Source organism: Equus asinus, chromosome 8, assembly GCF_041296235.1.
Source record: "Equus asinus isolate D_3611 breed Donkey chromosome 8, EquAss-T2T_v2, whole genome shotgun sequence".
NCBI classification, from domain to species: Eukaryota; Metazoa; Chordata; class Mammalia; order Perissodactyla; family Equidae; genus Equus; species Equus asinus.
This window is the reverse complement of record NC_091797.1, coordinates 40383398-40395465: the sequence shown is the minus strand read 5'-3', so window position 1 is coordinate 40395465 and position 12068 is coordinate 40383398. Positions and strand designations below refer to the sequence as shown.

Below are 12068 nucleotides of genomic sequence, written 5' to 3'. Positions count from 1 at the left end.
TTTTTATCCATCACCATACACATGTGATCCTTTACCCCTTTCACCCACCACTGAACCCCCTTCCTCTCTGGTAACCACTAATCTGTTCTCTTTATCCATCTGTTTGTTCATCTTCCACATATAAGTGAAATCATGTGGTGTTTGTCTTTCTCTGTCTGGCTTATTTGGCTTAACATCATATCCTCAAGGTCCACTTATGCTGTTGTAAATGGGACAATTTTGTCTTTTTATGGCTAAGTAGTATTCCATTGTATATACGTATATATGTGTGATATGTGATATGTGATATATATCACATCTTCTTTATCCATTCATCAGTTGAAGGGCACTTGAGTTGCTTCCACATTTTGGCTATTGTGAATAATGCTGCAATAGAGGTGCATAAATATCTTTGAATAGTTGATTTCAAGTTCTTTGGATAAATACCCAGTAATGGGATAGCTGGATCATATGATATTTCTATTTTTAATCTTGTGAGAAATCTCCATACCATTTTCCACAGTGGCCTCACCAGTTTTCAATCTCACCATGAGGGTGCTCTTTTCTCCACATCTTCTCCAACATTTGTTTTTCTTTGTCTTGTTAATTACAGCCATTCTGACTGTTATAAGGTAATATTTCTGTAGGTTTGATTTGCAGTTCCCTAATAATTAGTGATGTTGAACATCTTTTCACGTGCCTGTTGGCCATATGTATCTCTTCTTTGGAAAAATGTCTGTTCATATGCTGTGTCCATTTTTTGATTGAGTTGTTTGCTTTTTTCTTGTTGAGTTATATGAGTTCATTTTATATTTTGGAAATTAATCCCTTATTGGACATATGATTTGCAAATATGTTCTCCCAGTTGTTGAGTTGTCCTTTCATTTTGTTCATGGTTTCCTTTGCCCTGAAGAAGCTTTTTAGTCTGATGTAGTCCCATTTATTTATTTCTTCTTCTGTTTCCCTTGCGTGAATACACGTGGTATTCGGAAAGATGCTGCTAAGACGGATGCCTAAGACTTGTGCCAGTACCATGCCGTTTTGATTACTATAGCTTTGTAGTATATTTTGAAGTCAGGGACTGTGATGCCTCTAGCTTTAGTTCTTTTTCTCAGAATTGCTTTGGCTATTCAGGGTCATTTGGTTTTCCGTATAAATTTTAGGATTCTTTGTTCTATTTCCATGAAGAATGTCATTGGGATTCTGATTGCAATTACATTGAACCCATAGATTGCTATAGGTAATATGGACAGTTTAACTATCTTTATTCTTCCAATGAATGAGCATGGGATATCTTTCCATTACTTTCTATCTTCTTCAATTTCTTACAATAATGTCTCATAGTTTTCAGTGTATAGGTCTTTCACCTCTTTGGTTAAATTTATTCCTAGATATTTTATTCTTTTTGTTGGGATCGTAAATGGGATTGTATTCTTGACTTCTCTTTCTCCAAGTTCAGTATTAGTGTGTAGAAATGCAACCAACTTTTGTATGTTGATTTTGTACCCTGCAACTTTGCTGTAGTTGTTGATTATTTCTAATAGTTTTCTGGTGGATTCTATAGGGTTTCCTACACGTAGAAACATGTCATCCACAAAGAGTCAAAGGTTTACTTCTTCCTTCCAATTTGCATCCCTTTTATTTCTTTTTCTTGCCGAATTCCTCTGGCCAAAACCTCCAGTACTATGTTGAATAGGAGTATTGAGAGTGGGCACCCCTGTCTTGTTCCTGTTCTCAGAGGGCGGGCTTTCAGTTTTCACCATTAAGTATGATATTGGCTGTGGGTTTGTCATATATGGCTTTTATTATGTTGAGGTACTTTCCTTCTATACCCATTGTATTGAGAGGTTTTTTTTTTTATCATAAATAGATGTTGGATCTTGTCAAATGCTTTCTCTTCATCTATTGTAAGGATCATGTGAATTTTATTCCTCATTTTGTTAATGTGGTGTATCACATTGGTTGATTTGTGGACGTTGAAACATCCTTGCATATGTGGAGTAAATTTCACTTGATCATGGTGTATGATCATTTTAATGAATTTTTGTATTCGATTTACTAATATTTTGTTGAGGATTTTTGCATCTATGTTCATCAGCAATATTGACCTATACTTTTCCTTTTTTGTGTTGTCCTTTTCTGGTTTTGGTAACAGGGTAATGGTGGCCTTGTAGAGTGAGTTCAGAAATGCCCATATGCTTCCCTATTTTGAAATAGTTTGAGAAGGATGAGTATTAAATCTTCTTTGAATGTTTGGTAGAATTCACCAAGAAATCATCTTGTCCTAGACTTTTATTTTGGGGGAGGTTTTTGATTACATTTTCAATCTCTTTACTTGTGATTGGTCTATTCAGATTCTCTGTTTCTTCTTGATTCAGTTTTGGGAAGTTGTATGATTCTAAAAATTTATCCATTTCTTCCAGGGTATCCAATTTGTTGGCATATAGCTTTTCGTAATGTTATATTCCTTTGTATTTCTGTGGTGTCCATTGCAATTTCTCCTCTTTCATTTCTGATTTTATTCACCTAAGTTTCTCTCTTTTTTTCTTAGTGAGTCTGGCTAAGGTTTTGTCAATTTTTTTTGTCTTCTCAAAGAACCACCTCTGAGTTTCATTGTCCTTTCTTTTCATTTATTTCTGTTCTGAATTTTATTGTTTCCCTCCTTCTATTGACTTTGGGCTTTTTTTGTTCTTCTTTTTCTAGTTCTTTTAGGTTTAGTTTAAGATTACTTATTTCAGATTTTTGTTTGTTGAGGTAGACCTCTATTGCTCTAAATCTCCCCCTTTGTATCACTTTTCATGCATCCCATAAGAGTTGGTTTGTTGTGTTTTCATTTTATTTGTCTCCAGATATTCTTTGATTTCTCCTTTGATTTCATCCTTAATCCAATGGTTGTTCAGTAGCATATGGTTTAGTCTCCACATGTTTGTGACTTTCCCAACTTTTTTCTTGAAGTTAATTTCCTGTTTCATAGCACTGTGGTCAGAAACGATGCTTGATATGATTTCAACCTTCTTAAATTTATTACGGCTTGCCTTGTTTCCTAACATGTGGTCTATTTGAGAATGTTCCATGTGCACTTGAGAAGAATGTGTATTCTTCTGCTTTTGGATGGAATGTTCTACATATATCTATTAAGTCCATCAGTCTAGTGTTTAATTTAAGGTTACTGTTTCCTTGTTGACTTTCTGTCTGGATGATCTACCCATTGATGTAAGTGGGGTATTAAGGTCCCCTACTGTTACTGTGTTGCTTTCTGTTTCTCCTTTTAGGTCTGTTAATAGTTGCTTTATATTCTTTGATGCTCCTGTGTTAGATGCATGTATATGCATAAGTGTTATGTCTTCTTAGTGGAATGTCCCTTTTATCATTCTATAATGCCCATCTTTGTCTCTCATTATCTTTTTTATCCTGAAGTCTGCTTTATCTGATATAAGTATGTCTAAACTCATTTTCTTTTGCTTGCCATTTGCTTGGAGTATCATCTTCCATTCCTTCACTCTGAGCCTATGTTTGTCTTTAGAGCTGAGATGTGCTTCCTGGAGGCAGAATACTGTTGGGTCTTGTTTTTTAATCCATCCAGCCATTCTGTGTCTTTTGAGTGGAGAATCCAATCAGTTTACATTTAGAGTCATTATTGATACATGAGGGCTTAACAATGCCATTTAATCTCTTATTTTCCAGTTTTTCTACATTTCCATTGTTTCTTTTCCCTTGTATTTCTGACTGCCATTTCAATTTGGTGGCTTTCTGTGATAGTTTCTCAGTTTTATCTTTATTTATGATTTGTGACTCTGCTCAGATTTTTTGTTTAATGGTTACCATGATGTTTGTATAGAAGATCTCGTAGATGAGATAGTCCATTTTCTGATATCCTCCTCTCCCCATTAACCTGAGCAGATTCCATCCCTTTCCTCTTCTCCTTCTAATTTTTGTTTTCACAGATTACTCTTTTGTGTGTTGTGAGCTTGTGACTAAGTTGAAGAGTTTATAGTTATTTTTAATGCTTTCTTTCCCTTTATACTCTGTGTTATAACTAAATGTTTGCTAACCTATTCTGATATAGAGTGGCAATTTTCAGATTTTGTCTGACTATTATCTCCTCGCTCGAAGCTTTGTAAACTTTTGCCTTTTTATTTCAAACAGGAGTGCTCCCTTCAACATTTCTTGTAAGGCAGGTCTGGTGGAAATGAACTCCCTCAGCTTTCGTTTGTCTGGGAAAGCTTTTATTTCTCCATGATATCTGAAATATAATTTCATCAGATAGACTATTCTTGGTGATAGTTTTTGTGTTTCAGTATTTTGAATATATTGTTCCATTCTCTCCTAGCCTGTAAGTTTTCTGAGGAGAAATCTGCTGAAAGTATGATGGAGGTTCATTTGCAGGTTATTTTCTTTGCTCTTGCTGCCCTTAATATTTTTTCTTTGTCATTGACTTTTGACAGTTTTAATCTTATATGCCTTGGAGAACGTCTTTTGGCATTGATGTAATTAGGAGTTCTCTTGTCTTCATGTACTTGTAAGTCCAGTTTTTTTCCCAGGCTTGAGAATTTCTCAGCTATTGTTGCTTTGAACAAGTTCTCCGTTCCTTTCTCCTTCTCATCTCCCTCTGGGATACCTACAATCCTTATGTTACTTTTCCTAATTAAGTTGGATATTTCTCAAAGAATTTCTTCATTTTTTAAAAATCTTAGTTCTGTCTCCTCCTCCACCTGAAGCATTTCTATATTTCAATCTTTGAGCTCACTAATTGTCTCCTCCATAAGGTCTGCTTTCTACATTATTTTTCTACTTTATTATGCTGTCTACATTATCTTTTACTTCATTAATTGTGTTATTCATCTCCAGAATTTCTGTTTGCTTTTTTTTAAGCTTCAATCTCTTTGATGAAGTGTTCCTTCTGTTCGTCAATTTTATTCCTGAGCTCTTGAACTGTCTTTCTGAGTTTTCTTGTAACTCGTTGAGTTCCTCTATGACTACTATTTTGATTTCTCTATCAGTTAGATTGTAAACTTCAGTGACTTCAAATGTGCTTTCTGGAGAGTTATAATTTTCCTTCTGTTCTGCAGTGTTACTGTAGTTCTTCATGGTGTTTGAGCAATTGATCCTCTGCCAGCACATTTGTGGTAGTAATCACCTTTTCTTATTTGGGTACAGCTGTTGTTGCTTTGGTTCTAATCACCTGGCTCTTGTGTTCCTCCACTGGCTCTTTGCAGGCTCAGATGCTACTTTCCCAAGAAGCACCTACACTGCTGTTCCTGGGTTATCTTGGGTTGCTCATTGCACCACTGCCAGGGTTGCTTCATTCAGGTGCCACAGTCACTGGCAGGGGCTGAGGGACCCAGAGACTTGTACACAGCTCCCGCTGCTGCTGGAGCTGGTGTTAGGGTTCCTGCCACTGGAAGCCGAGTCACCAGTTCTGCTGTGGTTCTTGTTGCTTCTGGTTGGAGGTTCTACTTGCCACAGATATGATTATTTTAATAATAATTCCTTGGACTTTTCTTTCAAACATGACAACTACCTTCACTGATAACCATATCATTTTTGTGACACAAAGGTTCCATACTCTGTATCCATCTAGGTGTTTACTTTTGCCTTTTCAGCAAATAAACATTGCTTCCATTCACTAACTCAATTTATTATCCCATTCAAGGTAGCCTTGTGTGACTTCCACTTCCAGATAGGATGTATTAGGTTGTAACAGGCCAATATTCCCACTGAAATTACTTGAAAAAGCCAGATGAACTTTTAGCAATCATACTTTTGAAGACATTACAGAGTTGTGGAAGTGACAAGAGTGATGTAGATGAGACTTACAGAGGACAGAACCTTCTGAACTGAACTGATGAGTGCCAGTATTCTTTTTCCCAGGGAGCATTTGCAGAGCCTGAACGTGAGCTGACGATTGGTCTTGGCCCAGAGAGAAGGCCTTTGCCAGAAGGAAAAGAAACCATCATAACAGTCATGTAAGGCTGAAGTGACAAATGGAAACCTAAGGGACTTCAAATACATGGCCAGATGTTTCCAGTGGAAATTTCCATTATCAGTGGACCACGTGGGAAACCAGAGAGTTAGACCAATAGCTTCAAAAATATAAAATAAAACACCTTGCACTTTTATTGTGCTTGAGAAATGCATACCCACTAGGGAGAGTCCTATCTCTACCACGTAGCTCTCTTTATTAAGGCATTTGCCAAATTTTGAGCTGCATAGAGCAGGGGACTAAGTAGCTAAGCTGAAGGGCAGAACATAATCTTCCAGAGTCTTTCAAGACCGATAAAAGACTTTCCAGACTTTCGGTCAAAATCCCAGGAGGACCAAGCCCTAGAAATAGGAGAGAACAAGAGGTAGACTGAATATAAGTCTGCAGTCCAGCCTGACCAACTTAGTCCCAATCAAGGAAAGGGAGAATGCTCCCTGGGGGAAGATAACATCCTCTAGGATCCGCTATGGTTCTTTTATACATCACATCTGGTATATCATTAAAAATTAAAAGACATTAAAAGAAGGAACATTATATGACTGACAATTGAGGGGAGAAAATGATACTAGAAGCAGAGGGACAAATGATCTAGATAGTGGATTTAGCAGCCCAAGACATTAAGATAGCTGTGATTAATACATTCAACAAAAATGGAGGGAAAGGTTGGAAAAAGTGATGAAAGGAAATAGAATTTCAACATAAAATTGGAATCTATGTGAAAGAATTAAGCAGACATTATAGAAATTAAAAATACAACTTCTATCACTAGAACCTCTCCAAATGTGCACACGTAATGAGTGTAAGACTCATACATATGCCTTTGGAACATTCTTCTCATGATTAGGCACACAAGTCTTAAAGGTATTCTCAACAGGCAAGGGTATGGACTAGTTTTGTGAGGTTTTCTGTTTTTTAATCACAGCAATAGTGAGCAGGATTTAAAGCTTTCCTTACTTTAGAAGTAAGTGGATGTGTGATGGAATGGAGATAAACAGAAAATTGCTTCCCTGTGACATGCAGAAAAAAAAGAGGGTGGAACTCGTGAAACAATAAAAAGTCTTGTTAGAAATCAAATGTGAATAAAAAAATTATAGGTTTCTTAATGCAAATTTAATCTGAACATCCAAGGTTTTTATAGAAAAAAACAGCACTGAAGGTTCAGAATCTTATCCACTAATTAAGGATAGCACTTGATTTTGGAAGTTCCATGCTTTAAGAGTAGGATTTCACGCTAGAGGACCTTGGATTGGAATCCAGGCCCCAGAAATATGACTGACTCTGAAGAGTCAGTTACACTTTCAGTGCCACGGATTACTGATCTATAAATAACAGTTGATGTCATTTAAAAAGAAACAAAATCTTTAAAAAAGAAGGATTGGCATTATTCTTTAAATATTTGGTAAAATTCACCAGTGAAACCATCTGATCCTCAGCTTTTGTTTCTTAGAAGGTATGTGACTACCGATGCAATCTCCTTACTTGTTATTCGTTTCTTCAAATTTTCTATTTCTTCATGATTCAGTCTTGGTAGGTTGTATATTTCTAGATATGTATCCATTTCTTCTAGGCTATCCAACCTGTTGGCATGTAATTGTTCATATTAGTCTCTTGTGATCCTAGGTGTTTTTGTGATGTCAATTGCAATGTCTCCTCTGTCATTTCTGATTTTATTTATTTGAGTCTTCTTTTTTGTTTTCTTAGTCTAGCTGTAGTTTTGTCAATTTTTTTTTATCTTTTCAAAAAACCAGTCTTAGTTTGGTTGATCTTTTCTGTCATTTTTCTGGTCTCTATTTCATTTATTTCTGCTCTGATCTTTGTTATTTCTGTCCTACTGCTAACTTTGAGCTTTATTTGTCCTTTTTCTAGTTCCTTGAAGTGTAAAATAAGGTTGTTTGAGATCTTTTTTTCCTTAATGTAGGCATTTATTGCTATTAATTTCCTCCTTAGAACTGCCTTCTCAGCATCCCATAGGTTTTGATATGCTGTGTTTCCATTTCATTTGTTTTAAGATACAAGCATACCTCATTTTATTGTGCTTTGATTTACTGCACTTCACAAATAATGTTTTTTACAAGACCCTCCACCAGCAAAAACATTACAACTCACTGAAGGCTCAGATAATGGTTGGCATTTTTTAGCAATAAAGTATTTTTTAATTAACTTATGCACACTTTTTAGACATAATGCTATTGCACACAATAAACTACAGTATAGTGCAAACATAGCTTCTATATGCACTGGGAAGAAAATCATGTGACTTGCTTTATTGAGATATTTGTGCAATTGCAGTGGACTTGGACAAAACCCACAATATCTCTGAGATATGCCTGAATTTTTTTACTTCCCTTTAATTTTTTTTTGGCTTCAGAAGTGAGTTGTTTAATTTCCGCATATCTGTGAATTTTCCAGCTTTCCTGCTATTATTGATTTCTAGTTTTATACCATTGCAATTGAAAAAGATGTTTGGTATTCTTACAATCTTCCTAAATTTGCTAAGATTTCTTTTTTAAATTATCATATGTTCTATTCTGGAGAATGTTCCTTGTGTGCTTGAGAAAATATGCATTCTGCCACTGTTGGATGGAATGTTCTGTATATATCTATTGGGTCTTTTTGGTCTAAATTATGGCTCAAATCCAATGTTCCTCTGTTGATTTTCTGTATGGATGATTTATCCGTTGTTGAAGTCAAAGTATTGAAGTCCTGTGCTGTTACTGTATTGTTGTTTATTTCTCCCTTCAGATCTGTTAGTATTTGCTTAATATATTTATTTGCTCCTTTTTTGGGTCCAATATATTTACTATTGTTGTGTCTTCTTAAAGAATTGACCCTTTAATCATTATATAATGAAGTTCTTTGTCTCTTACCATTTTTGACTTAAAGTTTATTTTGCCTAACATAAGTGTAGCCACCCCTTCTCTCCCAAACATTTAAAGAACTAATGCCAATCTTTCTCAAGCTCTTCAAAACACTTGAAGATGGAGGACATTCCAGAACTCATTTTACAAGACTAGCATAACCCCGAAACCAAACCCAGATAAACACTAAAAAAAAAAAAAAAAAGCCTACAAATCAATGCCCCTCATGAATATACATGCAAAATTGCTCAACAAAATATTAGCAAACCAAATTCAACAGCATATTAAAAGATTCATATGCCATGAGTAAGTGAGATTTATAGCAGGGATGCAGGATGGTCCAACATACACAAATCAATAAATGTGACACACGGGCTGGCCCAATGGCACAGCAGTTAAGTGCGCACCTTCCGCTTCAGCGGCCAGGGTTCCCTGGTTTGGATCTCAGGTGCGGACATGGCACCACTTGGCTATGTACAAAATTCTACATAAGCACTACCTAGTGTTATTACCAGCTAATGGCTACCATTGTCACTGGCGGCATTGCATCACATCCTTCATCCAGTGATCCTGTGTACAGCCTACAATGAAATTAATGCTCCATAATATGGCTGCCACATTGGTCAGGTCACTGTAGGACCTAATGTCGAAATGGCTTTATCAGGATTGTTGTTAGCAAGTTTTTTTTTGAGCTTAGAGCTCATTTTTCCAGTTTCCCCACCTACTTCTGTGAAAGGCTTGGATACAGTCAACCTGCAGACTTTGTAATAGACAATGATCAAAATGCAAGAATAAGTGATAGCCCTCAGGCAATTACCAGAAAATGCTAAAATATTAATATTTCTTACAGTGTTTCAGTGGCTTACACTCTTATTTGGCTGTGCCTTTATGATATGTACTTAAATGTCTTTTTGCAAGTAGAAAAGGGATAATGTTTCTAAATGCTAGTGTAAATGAGAAAGCTCTGTTTTTGAAAATGATAAATATAATGCAGATGCTTAAGGAACAGGGAATGAGCATCTCTGGATGTTGGAATGAATTCAAGGTTTTAATAACTTACTTTCATAGGAGAATGAAGCGAGAAATTCCCTTGAGAGCTGTCAGGGGAAATTAGGGTGACACACTCAGGACACAAACATCTTAAGGACTCTCGTATTCAAAGTTCTTGCATTAACACATCTTCCTTAACCAGTTATCTAGACTCATAGTCCTTCCAAAGCACCTTCTTCATTGCTCCTTTCATATCCTTGTTCTGCAGCATATACATAACGGGGTTGACCATGGGATGGTGTAGAAGAGAGATATGAACTTGCCCTGATCCTGAGAGTAGTTGTTGCTGGGCTAGAGATAAGCATAGATGGCTGTGCCGTAAAACAGAGTGACCACTGTGAGGTGAGATGCACATGTCCCAAATGCTTTTCTCTGCCCTGCTGCAGACTTTATTCTTGAGATGGCCCTGACAATCCCACCATAGGAGAGGATAATTAATGCAACAGGTATGAGAAGAATGATAACACTGGCAAAGAAGAGCTCAGACTCATTCATAGTAGTGTCAACACAGGCAACTTTGAGCAATGCAGGGATTTCACAAAAAAAGTGATCTAGTTTATTCCTCCCACAAAGTGGTAAAAGGAAGATGAGGACTTTCTGCAATAAGGAGTTGGCAAAACCAATAAACCATGAAGCAGAAGCCATCAGGGCACAGAGACGGGGAGGCATAATCACTGTGTAATGAAGGGGCCTGCAAACAGCTACATAACGGTCAAATGCCATAACTCCTAAGAGAACGCATTCAGTGCATCCCAATCCTAGAGAGATGTACGGCTGAACTACACAACCACCAAAGGAGACACACTTGTCAGCTCCACTGAGATTGACCAGGAGCTGGGGAACAATGCTGGTAGTGTAACACAGGTCCAGAAAGCTGAGGTTGGAGAGGAAAAAGTACATACGGGTGTGAAGATGTGGGTCCAGGTGGGACAATGCGATGATGGTTGTGTTTCCCAGCAAAGTGAAGATATAGAAGATCAAAAGAACCACAAAGAGGACTAGCTCCAGTTGAGGCCTGTCAGAGAAAGCCAGCAGGACAAACCAGTGAAAGAACTTCCATTTTTCTTTTCCGTCCTTTGTTAGCACATGGTTCCTGTCAAGACCAAGCATTTAGGAATTTTTTTAATTCCTAATTCCAAAAAAAGGGATGAGGGATCTATCATGTTAAAAGACATGCCCAGGAGGTTTTATATGTAACTACTTGAATAAATGATGTGCTCATTGAAGTCGACATATCTTAGACCAATTTAGTTTTACATCATCACAAAAAGTAATATCATTGATATTTAATATACAAAAATCAAATCATGGACCTTGTGTTTGCATCAATCATGGATCTGTTTCAGATTGAGTTTAATAGCATTTAAAGTACTGAAAGAATATACGTATGGTTTTTGAGAAAATGAAAATGAGGGGAAAACAGAGAGATTGATCAGAAAGAATAAGAGATGCAGACAGAGGGAGAGAACTTATTTTAAATATGTATCTCAAAATTCTACACAACTGAATTTGCACATACCTCACATGCAATAGAATATAACAGGATAATCTCAAAAATTCATTCAGATATAGAAATTTGTGATCTGGAATGTACTGATACAAAGGATTAAATTACATTCAAAATGTCACTAATAGTACTGACTATATATATTTTGGTAGTTTTGCCTGTCTACTCTACATCACATATTATATTTGTGAATGCTACCCTGGTCTTTTAGTATGGTAGTAAAACAATTAAATAATCAGATATGGGGCCTGCCCGGTGGCTCAGGGGTTAAGTTGGCACGTTTTGCTTCAGTTGCTGGGGGTTCACCGGTTCGGATCCTGGGTACAGACATGGCACCGGTTGGCATGCCATGCTGTGGTAGGCATGCCACATATAAAGTAGAGGAAGATGGGCACAGATGTTAGCTCAGGGCCAGTCTTCCTCAGCAAAAAGAGGAAGATTGGCAGCAGATGTAAGCGCAGGGCTAATCTTCCTCAAAAAATATCAGATACAACAGGAAAATATCACCTTTCAATTACAATACTTAACTCCTTCCTGCCCTCAAGATGCCTAAAATTACTGTACTAATTTAACAAGGACTCTGAAAATTCATTGGCTGTGCATAGTTAGGTTTTTTTACATTCAAATTGTATTTATTCGTTGTTTAAGAAATACGCATCAAATTCCTATTATGATCTAGATGTCTTTTTTT

The 12068-nt window shown here is 36.6% G+C and overlaps 1 protein-coding gene across 1 annotated transcript; it reads right to left on the bottom strand.

Moving 5' to 3' along the window:
• Positions 1–10161: 10161 nt before the first annotated feature.
• On the bottom strand, positions 10162–10980 carry LOC106842568 (putative olfactory receptor 2B8). The gene has a single exon (XM_070516792.1). The coding sequence runs from the start codon at positions 10978–10980 to the stop codon at positions 10162–10164; it is 819 nt and encodes a 272-aa protein (XP_070372893.1).
• Between the last annotated feature and the right edge of the window lie 1088 nt (positions 10981–12068).